The 18,343-nt window shown below is 37.8% G+C and overlaps 3 protein-coding genes across 4 annotated transcripts in view; 1 reads left to right on the plus strand and 2 right to left on the minus strand.

Annotated features, from left to right (window-relative positions):
• Positions 1-797: 797 nt before the first annotated feature.
• LOC131769536 (beta-2 adrenergic receptor-like) lies at positions 798-1,784 on the minus strand. Its single transcript, XM_059085255.2, has one exon. The coding sequence runs from the start codon at positions 1,782-1,784 to the stop codon at positions 798-800; it is 987 nt and encodes a 328-aa protein (XP_058941238.2).
• A 6,206-nt stretch (positions 1,785-7,990) lies between these two features.
• On the plus strand, positions 7,991-9,385 carry LOC136277116 (26S proteasome non-ATPase regulatory subunit 10-like). Its single transcript, XM_066158798.1, has 2 exons — positions 7,991-8,497; positions 9,008-9,385. The coding sequence occupies exons 1-2, from the start codon at positions 7,991-7,993 to the stop codon at positions 9,383-9,385; spliced, it is 885 nt and encodes a 294-aa protein (XP_066014895.1).
• A 105-nt stretch (positions 9,386-9,490) lies between these two features.
• The window catches only part of LOC131791618 (receptor-type tyrosine-protein phosphatase delta-like), a 36,132-nt gene continuing 27,279 nt past the window's right edge, over positions 9,491-18,343 (minus strand). For both annotated transcript variants that reach the window (XM_066159684.1, XM_066159685.1), the window contains 9 exons: positions 17,137-17,451; positions 16,453-16,832; positions 15,643-15,930; positions 15,127-15,397; positions 14,217-14,551; positions 13,211-13,336; positions 12,442-12,593; positions 11,778-11,913; positions 9,491-11,014 (listed from right to left, as the gene is read on the minus strand). In XM_066159684.1, the coding sequence (XP_066015781.1) occupies positions 10,940-11,014; positions 11,778-11,913; positions 12,442-12,593; positions 13,211-13,336; positions 14,217-14,551; positions 15,127-15,397; positions 15,643-15,930; positions 16,453-16,832; positions 17,137-17,451 (2,078 nt within the window). In that variant the 3' untranslated portion in view covers positions 9,491-10,939. The remainder of the gene's footprint in view (positions 11,015-11,777; positions 11,914-12,441; positions 12,594-13,210; positions 13,337-14,216; positions 14,552-15,126; positions 15,398-15,642; positions 15,931-16,452; positions 16,833-17,136; positions 17,452-18,343) is intronic.

Genomic DNA, 18,343 nt, shown 5'->3' on the forward strand with positions numbered 1-18,343 from the left:
CTATTTATGTGAAAAGATAGAGGGGCCGCAGCCAGGATAAAACATCTTATGAAATTTAAAAAACGATCTCTGGCTAAAATTTTTAAGAATACGAGCTTTCTACTGTTTGCACTACAGCCTTCAACGGGTAAAATGATAAAAAGGTAAAAAAAATACTAGGTATGAAGTACAAAGTAAAAATCAAAAATGCTGATAACTAAGAATGTTTGTTAAAAAGAATGTTGTATTGTCCGGGCAAAGGACAAGAATTGTTGTCCGCATTGGGAGTTAACTTGGAATGCCACGCTTCTAGTATTTTTCTTGTTCTGAAACCGCCTTTGTCAATAATAGATGCATTATCAAAGTCTATTGCGTGACTATTGGCCCAGACGTGATTGGCAATTCTTGAGCCTTTTGCCGCGGTTTTCACATTTCTGAGGTGTTCTTTCTTTCTTGTGTTTCTTACAAACATTCTTAGTTATCAGCATTTTTAATTTTTACTTTGTACTTCATACCTAGTATTTTTTTTACCTTTTTATCATTTTACCCGTTGAAGGCTGTAGTACAAACAGCCGAAAGCTCGTATTTTTAACAATTTTAGCCAGAGATCGTTTTTTAAATTTCATAAAATTCTATTTAAGTTAGATACGTATGTGGACGACCAGGCACAGTTACAATAGACGATATAAGGATAAATATGTATATGTTTCTTATCATTTAGACTGCTGATAAATATTATCACCACCGCGTAACTATTGTTTTCATATGACTATTGTCATGTATGCTGCTCATTGTGATTCTACAAGCTTAAGATGCTATTATCTTACTCTATTCCTTGAGTGACTCTGATCTGTATTTTCGTTACCATAGCAACCACAACTGAATGTTCTTTTAAAGGCCTGTTTGAATTGCGGATTCATAAACCCATAGATAAATGGATTTACCACACTACCGGAGAACATCAAGAAAATGCTTGCTCTATAGAACTTTTGTCCAATAGCAAACCTTAAAATGCCGGTGCCCGCGACAATAAGGACTGGGCACCATGTTATCACGAAGAAACAAGCTACGGTGAAGCATGCTTTTAAAACTTTTACGTCAGGAATGTTGGAACGGCGAGAATCTTTTGAAGAGTGGACTCCATTCCCCTCAGCATGTGCGTTCAAATTGTCCGTGCTTTCTTTCACAGCTTTATAGATTTTGTAGTAGCAGTAAAATATTGCGATCATAACTCCGTTAGTAAACACAGCCCCAATAAATGTTGGGTATGCATATGACCTTAGCTTACAATGATTAAGTTTCTCGTCATATGAAGACCTTACCCAACCAGTTAAAAGAGGTATAGCGAGAAGGATGGAAAAAAGCCAAATGAGAGCACAATACATTCGAGCTGCTCTTTTGCTGGGGAATAATTTTTTGTAAAGGGTCCGTTTTCTAATCCTTATGTAACGATTAAAAGCTATCAATCCCATCGTGAATATGGAGGCGTAAGACAAAATGAAGAAAATTGATCCAGTCATCTGACACCACACTTGGCTGAAATTCCAAACTCCTGTGTACAGGTTGGCAATCTGGAATGGCATATATATCGTCCCCATGGCGATGTCAGTCAATGCCAGATTAAGTATGAACAAGTTGGTGTCATTACGAAGCCTGGATACCTTGTTAATAACATACACAACAAGTGAGTTACCGAACGTGGCTGAAAGGGAAATGAGAATAGCCACAGTCACTTCAATGAGAGCAGTTTCAGCCCAGTAGTCACCAAAAGGATCATTCGAAGTTGATTGAGACGTGTTCGTCATCTTGTTGGGTTACGCTTGGCAGAATAGCGTTTCGCAATAATGATGCTTAACCTAGAGGAATAAAACAAAACAAAAAACAGCCCACCTATGATAAGGTAGCACGGGCAACGTTTAATTACAAAAATTCGTTCACGTGGACATGCAAATATTTTGTCATCGTAAATCACGATTCACTAAGAAAAAAAAATCGCCCAACCACACTTCACGTAAAAAGTATAGGGGACCCTTTGATTACACAAGAGGGATCTGGCGCTCAAATATAGTCCACTCTCTGTTCGTATTCTTGTTCTGCTGGTTCTTTGACCTTCTTTGCTGTGAACGAGTTAAGTAAATAGAGTCGTTCAGAAAATTTGAGTCGAAGCTCGTTGAAATACTCAAGTCAATTTTCGTATGGCCAGCCTCGTTTCCTAATGCTTTGACAAACTTCAGCTCAACCCCTTTCGGAATAAGTAAGTAGGCTGCCTTTAATAAGATAAACTTTAGGCTATGCTTTTATTTACGTTACTTATGTAGGGGACGAAAATTTACCAAGATGACTAATATATCATTAAAATGACATATATTCACATTATATCGTGTTAAGCGTTTTAGTGTATGGTGGTGTTTAATATTGCTGGGGTAATTCAATTATTTTAACGATGAAAAATAAACAGCTTTTTTTTAGGCAATACACCCCAAGAGAAAGCTCATTGCATTGCTTAAAAAATTTCATTTAAAGGAAACTAAAAATCTAACAAACTCTTCTTCAGCATTTAATTTTATGATATTTCGTTATCTATCTTTAAGTAATGAGACTCCTTTCAACTCCTGTGGTTTTGCCAAAAGATTGGATTCAATTTAAATAAGTCTTTAAAGTCTTCTGAGAGCGTAGTTATGATGTTTGGCCACAAACTCTTCTTAGAACTTCTGTCCTGTATTACATAAATCTAGCTATGGCTACATTCACGCCTGAACTCCATAAAAGAAATAAATAATTAAAACAACAGCTTTTATCATTCTTTACGTGCTAAATATATAACTCTGTTGACAGTCCTGAGATTGCATTGATTGGGTCTAAGAGCGCATTTGTATCTTATTATTATTATCGTCATTATTGCTATTATTATTATTATTATTTGTTATTTTATTTATTTATTTATTTATTTTTATCAACCGATATATGCAAAATAATGGCGAAGTCTAAATGCGCCTCAAAACGGGTTAAATATTGGAAATTCTAATGTCTGTCTCACTCGCTGTTGTCAAAAGCAGATCAGACTATTAGAACTCGTCCATGCCTCTCTCGTTTTCTTGATTGTTACAATCCCTTCTAACTGATTACAAGTTCACCAGTGATTGCTGTCAGTGATAGCGATTTCCATCTCAAAGGAAATTTCGTTTTTGTGTCTTAGATAAAAAGCGGATCCCATAAAGGATTCAACATTTAAAGGATTTTACAAAATAATTTTCACATATACTCACACTAATATCTGAAGGAGTTAACGAACGAAAGTTCACAGATTCTCACCTCCATGCGAAGTGACATCCAGTGTGGTAAGTTACGGCTAACGGGTAAAATTTTTTGGCCAATTTACGGCTAATAGTTACCACCTTTGCATTGTTTTCACCAGAAAATTTTTTTTACAACTAACGGTTAAAATTTGTCAACTTTTACGCCTAACAGCTAAATTTTTGGCAGTTACGGCTAATAGTTAACCCCATTGAGATCCTCATAGCAGTTAAGGCTATCGGATTCATTGTTAGCTTCAACTCCTCTATTAGTGTAGGAAAAAGGTGCTCGAATTTAACAATGAAATATCAGATACAAACTTTGAGGTCAAAGCGACCGATCTTTTCAAGAGAATTTCAGTGTACGCCATCAAGGCAAAACATTATAAATACCTTTCAGAAACTTTAACTGATGTGCTATTCAGGTAAATCAGAGTGTTCATAAATCAAGTGATTTATGAACAACTGACCCAGACAATCACCACCAACTTAAGTTATCTTTCCTCCTGGTTGTTATTGAATATTTTTTTAGCTATGCTTTTCTTGGAAACTTCAGAGGAAAAAAAAAGAATAGGCTATGAAAGTTTGCTCTCTCAATATGAGAATTTTCTAGTCTCAGATTCTTATGTGATTTTACAGAGAAACTTTATTAATCGCTTACAATTAAAAATGTGCAGTTGGAATGAAAAAATATATCTTTGACATGAAAGTTTAAATTTAACGCGTTTTCTTTCATAACTTTGTAGATTTTAAAGAAGCAGTAAAAATATGATCATAACTCTGTCAATAAACATACCCACAACCCATTTTGGACTCTACGTTGGACTCTACGTTTCAAATGCCCAGTTTAGTATGATATTATTTCCTTACACATCCTTCAAGAAATGTATGGCGAGATAAAATGCAACCAGCCATGAAAAGAATAATTATAGATAAAAAAAATAAAACAAAAATTAAAAAAGCTGGGTTGCCTTTTTGCTGGGAAATACTTTTCTATAAAAGTTGGCTATTACGACTTGTATTTTTCTATTAGAGGGAATCAATCCCATAATTTATACGGAATGAACACAACTCAACTGATAATGACACCTGACACCGCACTTGGCCGAGTCAGCTTAAATCTTTGTTGAAAAAATACCATGCGTTTGCGGAAAAACTTAATGTTAATCGGTGAAAATGACAGAACCTCCCTCACTTTAGTCTTTTGCAGCTGTTTAGGTACTATTGTAAAGAATTAAATCTTTTCTTTTCGGAAAAATCCATATGGGAACCCTCGATGTCCCTCTAGAGCCGTCAAGGCTTTCAAAAATTCGGAAACCACTTGCAATAAGTGAATGAAAAGCTTTAAAATCTCGATTAGAGATGGGAAAATCATCAGAAATAAGGTTTGAAAGGAAGCGATCAATTCTTTTTATGACAATTTCAGTGTTCCAAGAGAGGATGCTCTCTTAGCCGCACTTCACACAAGAATAAAAATTCAGAAATTTTCCAATTTCCTTTTTCGTGAATTTTTGTTCCCTGTAGAACTGTAAAAGTTTCCGACGCCCTTCATGATGCCGATTTTGCCCATGATATACAGCTGTCAACAAAAGTTTGCCCAAATCATTTTGTAATACTGTCGCACAAAGTTAGCCGAGAAGTTTCAATAACAGAAGTGTTCGATTTGCGATATTAGGTCATGAATGAAGATATCCGACCAAAGGATTGCCACAGGAATACAATACTTTATTCACACAAGAATAAAAATTCAGAAATTTTCCAATTTCCTTTTTCGTGAATTTTTATTCCCTGTAGAACTGTAAAACTCTCCGATACGCCCTTCATGATATCGATTTTGCCCATGATATACAGCTGTCAACAAAAGTTTGCCCAAATCATTTTGTAATACTGTCGCACAAAATTAGCCGAGAAGTTTCAATAACAGAAGTGTTCAATTTGCGATATTAGGTCATGAATGAAGATATCCGACCAAAGGATTGCCAAGTAAGCGTATTTTCAGTCATCTATAACGTAAAAGATTGTAATTTTAAAACCTTGTGTGAACTACTGCGAAAGACCGAGTCATTTTTAAACAGCAAGTTTACCACCGTGTAGTATGGAAAGTCTGTGATTATATTTTTAAGGACCTATTTTTGGTTTCAAGAAGTTTAAAGTTTGGGTTCTAAAGTTTCTGCTATGAAATAGTCGTTCGCGATTACCCATTCATGCGAGACATCCTGACAAGAGAATATCTAATAATTTCAAATTCTTCGCACATCTTCGGATTTTCATGAGCACTAAGATGGCCAGAAAAAAAAGTTAATGGGACAGCGACAGTTGTGATAGCAACTACAAAGTCAAGAGCAATTGTATCATGTTTTCTAAGTCCCAGATAAACTGCGGTTCCCCTGAACAGAATAACAATGACTGAGGGGGAATAAACAAAAAAATAAACCTTCACAAATACCCTCCCTCGTGTTAGCAAACATCCGTGGTGATCGCTGTGTTTTCCTCTTTTTAGCGCAAGAAATTGAAGAGATTGACTTGCGATGGCGGTAACTACTGAATGGTAATGGATGATAGTGAGAGAACTTGAATTGCTTCTGGCTTTTCCTGCTGTTTAGAAGCTATTGTAATTTGGTTTTTCTGAGAGACGGTAATAAATTAAAAGGATGTACTCATTAAATCCCACTAGAAATCTCTTACCATCGGAAAACTGCAGAGGTAAGGCACTCGACGTCGTTACTGCTTTCAGGGCTTCCAAATCAGTAAATTATGAGTATAAGAATCTGTATTAGTGATAGGAAAAAGGACATCAAGTTTAGGGATAAATCATCAGAAATACAGTTTGACCAGCAAAGCGATCGATCACTTTTACAATGTTTTCAGCTTATTTGATCCAGGCAATATCAATTTTCAAATATCCGTTATCGCCTTTGTAGTAAATTCATTTTTGTTTAACCCGATCGATAATGGTTTTGATGTGTTCGTAAATTAGCATAACCAAGAGAGATTGCAAATTTAGGCAAGGTCACTCTCAGTCGAGTGGTCACAGCCCTTTCTTTTTTTTTAAGTTGCGGATCGTACAAATGTTTGTCTGTGATCTGTTTGTCGTGCATATTCCCATGAGACGTGTAAAAATCCCGTGAACCAAGGGCACGCTTTCTTCATAAAATGAAGAAAACTCAAGCGTAGAATCACAGAGTTCATGGAACTCAGTTTCCTTAGGATTCTTTCTTCGATCTCTTTTATGCATCAAACACACTCGCGCTACCTACAAATTCCGAAAAAAAAAAAAAAACGAGCTGCAGCTTTTGACCTGGAATCGCATCGCCTTGATTTGCCAATCCTTTTGATAATAAGGATTATTTACGGACTCTGTATTTACTGAATAAAACCGATGTGGAATAAATAACGAAAAAAAGACAAAAACGAAAATGTCGTCATTACTTTTCGCTTTGAAAACTTTCAATTTCTAACACTCCAAAATATATCCACGTTAAAATGGGTATGATTTTTATAGTATACAACACCTTATAATGTTAACGTTTTAAAATTGTTTTTTGTTGCTGTTGTTATCTTTGCATAGCTGCTGACATTCCTAATTCTCAGTTGCACCTATTTTTGTTTTGTTTCGTCTTTCATTACTGATAAAGCAGTCAAGTGATGACGGTACAGTGATATATTACACATATTTCACGTTTGTAAAAAGGACAAAAAATAAATAGATAAACCTACCCAAAAAATCAATTAATCAACAATATATATTTCCCATTTTTATGAAACTTGCTTAAGGATTCCTTGTGATCAAGTCCAATGCAGTGTCTCAATTTCTCTTTCGCGATGAGCAAGATTTTTACGAAAATTAATTTCGCCTTCCAGCCTGTTCGCCCAGAAAATGCAAATTTTTTAATCAGAATGGAAAGTTTAAGGCACGCTGCTAATCGCATTTTCTTATTTCAGGCAACAATTTATGACTTAAAAACTTTTTTTCCGATTCGTTTCGCTGGAAAGTTTTTAACTAAGGATATGTAATTACATGTAAAGATGACGTACTGCGCAGGTAGGGCACGTAAAGCGCCAGGATAACTACCTGTAAAAAAAGTCAACTTATTAGCTAACATTCTGAGAAGGAAGAAAATTTTACAGTTTACACGCGATGTTTGATTGTGCCCTTTTAGACTTTGGAGTTGTAACATGTCAAAACATTTTAGCAAGTTACTAACAGAAGAACATGAGAAGTCAACATGGAACACATCAAAGCCTCCAAGATGAGTTATCTCTAAGGAATAGGCCACTTCCGAGGTCTCGCGATTCAGTGATCTGGTGCCGAAATTTCAGCGCGAGAACGAGGCTTAGTGCAACGTCGCTCTCAGTTGAAAATAATAAATATATCATGTTGTAGCGTTTTTGTTGAGCCCCCTTTGAGTCCTCGTCGAGTCGTTGTTTGAATCTCGTTGAGTTCTGCTTAGGCAGGCTGTATGAACCTTATTGATATTTAAGTGAAACGCGCCATGGAGAGGCTGTCATATTGCGCGCGCACCTGAAGATCGTCTCTCCGTGCCGCGCGCGCGCTCGTGCTCGAAAAAGTCAAATGTTTAAATTTATCCGTCAGCAAAAATCACGTGGGCTCTTTCAGACGAAGCAGTTAAAATGGCAAAGTCTTCTTCTTGCTGTTGAATGCATCTTGAGATCGTTTAGAATTAAGGATCCTCTTTAGAAGTTTTAACAAAGTGAACATGAACCAACCTCGAGAACTTCAAAATCATTTCCAAGGCTTGCCTGAATTTCATTATGCTGCGCTGTTGGGAAAACAAGAATTACTTCGAAAATTGTTATCTGCAGGTGACACAGTTCTATCCAGTGTTGACATGTATGGCAGGACAGCTCTGCACATAACTGCTTCTCATGACGTTTACAACAGTCTTGATGTTTTATGCAGAAATTGCTCAAAAGACAAAAAAATCCTTGATCAGAAAGACAACTATGGTTACACTGCTCTGCATTACGCCGTTCAAGGAGCAAACACATACTGCGCTAAGTTGTTGCTTGATTCAGGATGTAATGTGGACCCTGCCCAGTATTCTCAGTACACTCCGCTTCACCTGGCTGCCTCATATGGTTACCCTGAATTAGTTTCTGTCCTTTGTGAGCACGGCGCCAATGTTCACGCGCGGAGCGCCACCCAAGAAACACCATTACAGATGGCGGCTCGATCTGGCATCCGAATTCGGGAAAGAATGAAGGTGAGGTACGATATAATGAAAGCCTGACCAACTCTGTAAGCTTCCAAACATTTATTTTGCCGAAATTCATTTAGTGAATCACTTCTAGGTGCTTAGTCATACACCTGGTTCTCACGCAACGTCGAATTCTCATTATCTGCTCAGCTTGTAAAGTAACCTGAATCATAGACGGATTTTGATTGGTTCAGATGACAAAACCATTAACCGCATTGTGTTCAGTTTTATTCTATAAAACAAATTGATTTCGTGTTGTCTTGGTTCTGCACAGGAAAAGACCGCAGGAGACGTCAAAACGTTGTAAGAACGTGACAAACGAAGTGCGAGTGGCACACGGGCTGCAGCCGAGTGTGTACTGATGCTCTTATGTTTTGACGTCCTCTGTGGTCTATCACAGGACAGGCCCAAGGCAATATAAGTATATGTTTTTCAATTGTGAAAAGTCACGTGTTTATTGTATGTGCTTTCGCAGGCCAATGAAAAGAGTAAGAGATTTTGTCTCTTGTTTCTAAGGTTCACTACATCACCCTGGCCCTTTTACTCAAGTTTGGTTCCGATGCAAATGTAAGGGACAACGATGGTATAACACCGCTTCATTATGTCGCTATGTACTGTGAAAATAAAGAATGCGCTGCCCTCCTATGCGCAGCTGGAGCAAGCGTAAGAAATCAGAACCGTGGTAAAGTTACCGCTATCCATGTTGCACGATGTGCGGAGGTTCATGAGTTTCTCAAGCAAGCGGAGACCATTCCTCCAAGACTTGAACATTTGTGTCTACTGGTTGTGCGCAAGGAACTAGGAACGACTTTGAAAAACAAGGCGGAATACTTACCTCTACCCAAGCCCCTCAAGGACAAACTACTGTTTAAGAAACTTCAAAAGATTGTTTAAACTAATGTGAACAACTTTCCCTTGTTATTTTACGGAGAGGGAGTGGGGGGACGGGGCTATTACATCCCTTTAAACTTCAAGTCAAAAAAAGAAGCTCATTTATAAAACAAGGTATATATATATTTGTCAAATTTGGTCAGCGACCCTGCGATTAAAATCACATTTGAGCATATAATATTATAATTGCTGTAAGCATATCTTGTATTGTTAACAGGGTGTCGAATCCTGCTCCTATCTAGCAAATCACTTAATTCAATTATAACTTTTTGTAATATCATTGGTTATTTTATTATTACTAGGGTCACCTGAATCAAACTGACTAATCACCACCTGGAGACGAATAAAAAAATATTTCACCGAAATTCACTTAACTGGCAAAGACGACAAACTTTTAAATCAAAATTATTTGCCCTTTTCCTTCAATTGGATTGCTCAATTTTGCAGAGGTGACCTTGGCAACAGAAGCTGCTTTTTAAATTCTGCAACATTAAAAAAAATCACAAGTACAGCCTATTATCATACCATTTAAGAAAAAGTCTTGTTTAAATTACAAAAATATAAATATAAAATAAAAAAATTACGTCAGACTAAGTTGACCAAAGTTCTCTGCTTTTTACCACACTAAAGAACTTTTCCCTATTTTAACATTAATTTTTATACTTGTTTCTATTGAGCCCTGGTCAAGTTGTTCATAAAAAAAAGAATAGCATGTCTGTTTCTGTTTATTCTGATTACTGCAAACCATGCCAAGAAATTTTAAATAGTAGAAATATTTCTCTACCACGTTTTTTCAGGGCTTGGTTCACAGTGTGTCAAATTATCTGAGCTAACTAATCAATTGATTATATTTCTTTTAACAAGAATTTCAAAAGTCTATCTACACACGCTCGTTACAAAATTGCTGAACTATTAAGCCACCTATATAAAGATATTGAAAAAAATTCCCAGTAATTTCTCAGAGAACAGCATGGATATTAACTGACTGCATTAAGAACGTTAATGGCTTAGTGAAAAGTTATATTCCTTTTATGAGAGAACACACTTTTTTGTAATTGATTCGCGCTAATAAATACTTCTCTAAAAGCTAAACAATTTTTCACCTATAATTTGCGAAGTTCGCATAAATTTATCTATTTCATTTATTAAAAAACATTCTTGAAATTTTCATAATGCTAGAAACAAAAAAATCTATGGCACGTCTTAAGTGAATGTTATTATTTTGACGACACATCTGTATCATAACCACAAAGCTATTAATGGTTTCTAATTCCTACAACGATGTCGACAAGTTTTTATTCTGAAAAGGGAAAGCGTTCATTTTCTTTTATCTTAGAGGAGCACGTGACGTTTACAAAACTACCAGTTACTTTAAGTATTCGTTTTCAGTCAGTTAATTCATGTTTACAACCGGTGAAGGCCAACTGGAATCTTTTTGAAGAAAATTACTAATTTGCTTAATACAAAAATAGAAAATTGTTCTTGCCCTTTCCTCTTTCCACCTTGATGGTCAGTTGTAATTATTTCCTTGAGGTTGATTCTCTTCAACCATGTCAGCTACTCGAAATTACTGTAGGCATCAAAGGAGTCCAAATACTCACTGAGAGCAGAGTAAATGAACTCGTATTGATCCTGAAAGTGAAAAAATCGATCAAGAAATTTATTGATAACCTGTTCCCCCGATCCTTAAGTGCAAGGAAAGGCATTGATAGCTCACTATTTCAACCTGACAGTTGTCAACAAGATACCATTATAATTCCCACTAACTCGAAACTGTAGTTGTATACCAAACATTCTCATGAATGTCTTGGAAATATTCTTTCTTTTTTCCTACTACGTGAGCGAAAATCACAAAATTAAATTCCTTCTACTTATAAACTCAAAGGATAGTAGGTAATCTCTTAGCCAAAATGTTTGCCACAGGCAGACCTAATGACGTGTACCACCTTACCACAAGCTACTCTATAAAACTAAGCACGCAGTTCCCCTTAAATTTTCAAGAAGTAGAAGCAGTTTTTCATAGGACTAGTAAAAGGTCTACACAAGACACAGGGTGCTTACAGTTGTTCAGAGCAAGTCGGCCAGTTCAGTACATTCACGAAGGGTTCAGTCCATTACAAAGAAAAAACAAAAGACAAAAAAACACTACAGTCAGATCAGTCTGCTTTAACTTGTATCAATTACTTTAGAACACTTTCCAAACCAGTCCATTTAGTTCTTATTTAAGTATCTGGCCAGTTATTTTCGACCAACGGTATCGGCCCTCAATTTCTATTGAAAACAGCTGCCAAAAAGGGCCAATGTCCAACCCCCCAGCCGGTGAATTTCGATAAACTTACCGGAGTGAGATTGCTTCATAAAAAGTAAACTTCTTTACAACGATAGACGTACTCACCTTTGTCTGAACCATAGCGGGCCTCTGAGCTCTCAGCTGCTTCACAGTCTGGAAGACGTCCACCACACCTTCACTCTTTAACCGCTCGATCAAAATACTGAGGGCGCAGAACACTCCGGTGCGACCCACTCCAGCGCTGATGAAAGAAAGCGATGTAACCAAGCTTAAGTCAGAGAGTTTTTAATGACGTACAGGAGCTTTTGTCATTGATTGCGTTTTTAGATTCCGGAAAGGAACCCGACTTTTGGCGATAAAAAAGAAAAGAAAAAAAGCGACAAAAAAAAAAGGCCACAATAGTCAATCTTGCTTGGAAACCTCACCACGTCGTTGCAACCTCATAAACCCTCACTTCTCTTACCTCTTTGTATCTGCTTGAATTCTAAGATGTTTAGCAGTAAGGCATTCTTGACCAAATAAACATGTTTTGCAATACAGAACCATAGCTGATTGTGAACTACTTGTTGTGGTTGTGTGTGCGGTCAAATCATTGAGATGTTAGTTTTAAATATGGCCAGTCTATAAACTTCTGAAACGATTACGTGACCATCTGCAAGCTCAGAACGTGGAAAGGCGGCATTTTGCATGGATACTTTAAATGACAGAGATCAAATACTTATCCTTCAAATTGTGTTCAATTTGTAGAAGTATTAACGTCTTTAAATACCTGCAGTGTACAGTGATAGTTGTGTTTCCTGAATTCTGCTGCCACCTTTGTACCTGACCAATGAGATCGATTAATCCTGTACCAGATTCTGGAGACCCAACATCAGGCCAACCAGTGTAATGATACTGACGGACAACTCGCGAAGCACTCTCCTGATGTATTCAAGATAGAATTTACTCGTTAAACAGGTAAATAACGCCTACTTTATATGTGTAATAATCTCCTACCAATTCCAAACCGTACATCGGATCTTTTTACTTGAAAATTGAATCAATTTAAACCTTGGGTAAATTTCATTAGTCTTTGGAAATTTTCTATCTTACTCAGAAAGTTCGAAACACGCTTTGGTTTAGGGTGCCAAGACAGGTTATTTCTGCAAACCACTGTGAATGTATTGCTTCCCGCAAAAGAAGCTTTGCCTCAATTCCAGCAACAAACGCTCACCACGATTTAGACAACTTCAATTTCGTGCAACTTGTTTCTGGAGAAAAAATGCGATCGAAGAGAGACAAATGTTTCCACAAACACTCTTTATGTCCCACAAAGCGAATTTGCGCTGCTTTCTGTCCTTGCTATTTTCTGCTTCGTCGTCTCATCGCAGAAAGTCTCACATTAACTAAGGAATTGATCTTCATCAACAAGCGTTGCTCCTCTAAGGCAGCATACAAGTTCTCCTAAAGCGACGTTCACTTTAATATTATCGTTCAAATTTTTCCATTGCGAAAACCCTTAAAATGTATTTAATTCCGTTTGGCAGCAGTAACGATACCTTGGTATTGGTGAGTTTTATTTCACGCATTGTGTAATCCTCATAAACCATCTCATTAGTCATTTCCACCACCAGAGTACCGATATTCGCCGGCTGTTTTGCAGGCCAGTAACGATGTACCTTGACCTGTAATAAGATAAAGGATTTCACATGTAAATGTTGAAATAATCTAACCTTAAACCTCTGACTGTTGTTTCTCGCACTCTACTCCAAAAAAAAGATACGAAAACGAACACAAATTCAAAGAAAAAAACTAGTCATAGATGAATCATGCCTTCGACCTCCGAAGTGGTGACGCCCTTGTTTTAGTGAAAACGGAAAGGAAACTGTATCCTTCGAGGGTTTAAATAAAAGCTGTCAGCAGCAGTTTACCGCCCCCTATATGAATTCTTACTGCTGTCTTGGTTTTGCTTTACCGCTCTTTTCTCGGGTACAGCTCCCATGAGTTACCAAGAAAAAATTTCTCCTCACAATACCAATACAATATCAATCAGACAGGTGATGAGAGTTACGAAAAATATGTAAGTTAGAGGATTTTCTAGTTGATCCCGTACCAAATTCTCAGAATTAGCATCATAAGAAATGTATGGCAGACAGTAAGGAGAATTACTAGAGAGATCTTGGGCCTTAAAGGGTTAAACTACCAGGAGCCACTTATGGAAAAAAGCAATTGAAAGCCATGATGCTGTATTTTCTGAGGCGAAAACGACAAGATTTACGAAGTGAATTTCTATGTCTTGGAATGTTGCTTAGTACAAATTGGAAATAATTTTGGATTAGTACAGATGCATAAAGAAAATAACGAAGAAAGTTGGTCTGATTATCAACTCTGACTTCTACCTGTCCCACACGAAATTGTGAATGAGTTTAGAAAAATTGACTAAACAGCCAAAAGACAAACTGTCTTTGATATATTCAGTTTTTCTTTTGTATTAACCTTCCTATGAATATGTAATAAAATTCTTATATGTCTAAGAGTTTATTTGTTAATATGTTCCGCGATTACCTTGCCACTTTCAGTCTCTTTCGAGAGCATTACTATGGTGGAGGACTCTTGTTCCCAGATCATACGCCAAAAGTCCGGAATAGTGTCTGGTATGGGAGCCTGTGTTGCAATGAATGCTCTTCGAGTCATGTAGCCATCAATGAAGTTAGCATTGATGTAGTCGGAACCTTCTATGCCAGTGATCATACTTAGTTTGACCCGAGTATCATCAAAGGCTAACACGTTTGCATAACGATTCTTTGTCTTGTTGTAGCCCATGTTGGCAGCCTGGAACTTGGTTTGCGGAGTATTACCGCGACCCAAACGGATGAACTCTTCATCCATTTCAGTTTGGCCTGAAATGTAGGGAATACTCTGAGGTCAGTATGGGAGTAGGGTCATTTCATTATTCTTAAGTGTTTTCTAATGAAGCGAAGGAAACCAGAAAGAAAGAAAGTATGGCAGCTAAGACTCAACTAACTGTCAAAGATCTGTTAGTACAGGTTACAAATACAAACGTCTTCAGGCCCAACTACTTCTTACGGCGCTTGATTAGGTAAACCTTTTCAAAAGGAAACGGCATTCTCTTGGAAACAGTTACTGTGGGAACATTGCAAGCTGGGTCCTCTGCATTCCCCCGGACCGACGTTTAGTTGAAATTTTCATCATTGCTTCCTTTTTTCATCTGAGAGTTTAGTGCCAGTAAATGAGTCGTTGACCATGGAGCTATCAGACAAGCCGAGGCCAGTTATAGTTCTTATTGTTAAAGTTACGATGCAGCATACGTCATCTTACTGGAAACTCCACACTTAAGAATCTTTTAGTTTCCAAGCATGACGGTAGCAAAAATACTGCTCAGTAACGAACTCTCAGCCTTTTTGACAATGCAAAAGCCAAACAAATTTAAAGAAAAGATGAAGGAAAGACGTACCAGTTGAAGGACTGACTTGCATTAGGAGCTTCATGTGGGATCTAAGATCATTTGCTCGTATCTCAGTGTATCCAGAATGAATGGCCTCCAACAGAACTTCGTGAATAAAAACATATTGTTCCTCCACCTGGACCATGATATTTCTGTCACGTCGTAATGTCATAACGTATCCAAAGACATCTACTGTTTTCTCTGCAGCAATACTTTGTAACATGGCATCCACCACGATGAAAGTACCAGTTCTGCCAACCCCAGCACTGCAGTGAACAACCTGAAATAAGGAACGACTGTTAACTGGGAGCAGTCAATGCTTCCCTCCCGAAAAACGCTAGGTACACTCGTGTGATTGAGTGCACAACGCGCCATAATTGAAATCAAGGTAGCCGTAACATGGGGTCCAAAAGAGTGGTATTGGCTGAGATCATTCATGATTTTTCAGAACAGCTACTGGCCCTTTCCTGCCCTTATCCTCTCTGACGCTGAGCTACACACCACTCAGACTTCAAGAAAACTTACCATGGGCCCTGCGTCTGCTGGATTAGCACCAGACGCCTTCTTAACAAACGTGAGAAGTGAAGTAGGACAAGAAGGGACACCATGATCTGGCCATACTGTGTAATGGTACTGATGTAGAGTTCTTTCACTTCTGCTATTGGCTTTCTTTAGAGTGAAAGTACGGATTGTGAAATCGCTGAGCTCCACTATCTGCATTAGCGTTACTTGAATGTCACCATAAGCCTTTCCACCCTCCGACGGCCAGTATTGGTGGCATTTTATACGACCTCGCTCTTCCAAATTCGTCACCTGGGAGGGGATGGACAGGCAATGTTAATGGGTGGACCAGAGAAAAATAAGAGAAGACAAGAATAGGAAGATCTATAATCGGGAAATGACACCAGCAGAAAGCGGATAACGTAAAATTGATCGTTCGTTAAAGATAAAATGCGTATAACCAAGCAATTTCAATTAGCAAATTTCGCAAGCTTCGGTTTCGTTTGTTTGCCATGGCAATTACGCCTGATACGTGACAAAAGAGATAGGCTAAATCTAAAGATGTATAAAATGCGTGACAGTCATATGTGACCATGAGTAGGCTGTAAAACAATAACGTGGCTCAAGATCATTTTCTTCTGGCCACCGTCAAGTGGACGTAGAGCTCTCTCAGAAAGAAATTAAAAAAAAACTCTTATAGGTTGCAAAGGTTTCTTTTGGTGACTGTACGCTATGCCGTATTTTTAAAATTAGTTGATCTTCCATTCATCACCGCCAGATTAAGAAATTATATGGAAGGTTAGTAAACAGAGTAATAAAATAATTAACACATACCATAACGATGATCTTTGAATCTTGTTCCCAGATCATTCTCCAGAAGTCATCTTCGGTCTCTGGGAGAGGTCCCTGTGAAGCGATGTACGCCCTCTTTTTCTGATAGCCGTCAAGAAAGTTTGCGTTGATGTAATCAGAGCCTGGTACACCTTGTATGGGCGATAATTTGACTCGGCTGTGGTCGTATGCAACTACGTTGTTGTAACGGTTCTTGTGCCTGTTTTCCTGAGCCAGAGTCGCATTCCAAGTGAATTCGGCTTGAGGCTTTAGAGCACCATACTCTTGAGAAAACAAGAGATCGCCATTGGCGTGCAAACGTCGCACGTGTTCTTCAAATTCCTCCACTGGCACTGCTTCCCCAGGATTGTGGGCGGGGTTGTCTGTGGATTGAAGAAACAACTGTCATTTTCTCAATTGAGCTATCATCAATTGGGTATCCAGTATTGTAGTGGTTTTCCTTTACTACTCTCTGAGATCAAACCCTTGCCACTCTCTCAACCAATCGGATGAAGAAAACCACTTGCTATATGGTCGCCCACATTTTTGCACTGAAATCTCTTTGGCTCCCCATAATTTTCCTTCCCCCAATAAGCCGTTTTGGTAACTTTGGTTTTTTTTTACTTCACTGCAACGAAAAGGGCGGCAACTTAGTTTTTGGAAGAAAATTTTTCTAGAAATTCTTACCGAAGGCTCCTGATGCACGACCAAGGATTCTTTTTGATAGAGTTCTTCCACGTTTTTGAGGTCTTAGGGCCATCTCTTCCTCGCCATTGCGAGGGCTGCTTTGTCGTCGACGATAGACGAAAATTCCCACTGCTATACATGCAGTAATGATAACAATTAGAACAACCACTACCACGATTGTAACTGTGTGGTCCTTGTTGGTTTCAAAGTCAACGAATCCTTCACTCTCATAATCACCCTCTTTATCGAACGACCGCTGAAATGCAACGTACTTAGCTCCATCGTCGAGCTTGCCATTGAGAAACTTTTCCACGACTAAAAGAAAAACAAGCAAACTTGGTTAAAAGAGTCAAAATACCTCTTGTCTGACTCTAATTATTTGGAAAAATGGGAAAAAAAGAAGAAAAAAAAAAGAACGGGAGGAGGGAGAAAGCAGAGGGAAGCGGCAAGGTTGCTGTGCCAAATTCAGAGTGGCAACTAACTCCACAAATGTTTTTTTTCAATTTTTTTGAACATTTGAAGGTAACTTTCGAGAGGTTAAATCACTCTTTAGGAGCTCAAGTTTCATGTCATAATATTATTCATTCATTTTTAATGACGCTTACTTCGTATTCCATAAGAATCCAATTGCATAAATTAGGTAAAGCCGCGTCCTCTTTTCTTTCTTTATCGCTCAGATTTCTAGGACCTGATCCGTTTTATCTTCAAGGCGACAATTTTTTTCATCGTTATCACCTCTTTTCTCACCAATGTGTAATGTTGTAAGGATAATTTACATCTTTGTCACTTCTCGGTGTTCAAGAGTTCGCGATAACATTTGTCGCATGCGCACTATCGAAGAGCATTACTTGGTCTTCTTCACTTTCTTCCGGAATTCAAGTGTTATAGTTGCGTCCTACCTCGGTATCATAGTACATACTAAGGCCGTGCTTTCAATGAATGGATCTCATCACAAATCGACATAAATTTTCTCTATAACCCGATCGACATTTTCTCCCATAATGGGTGAATAAATAAATGAGTAAAAAAATAAAAAGATAAATAAAAATATATCATCGCAATTTTTACTAAAGCAATCTCAACGTTTTTTTGTGCTAAGTCTGGCCTCTGAACCATGAGCTGTAAAGCCAAAAGTTTGACGATATGCCTGGGCTTTCATTCCCTAAGTGAATGTCGAGATAGCTTCTTTATGACACTGACCAATTTT

The sequence above is a fragment of the Pocillopora verrucosa genome, chromosome 12 (assembly GCF_036669915.1).
Source record: "Pocillopora verrucosa isolate sample1 chromosome 12, ASM3666991v2, whole genome shotgun sequence".
NCBI lineage: Eukaryota > Metazoa > Cnidaria > Anthozoa > Scleractinia > Pocilloporidae > Pocillopora > Pocillopora verrucosa.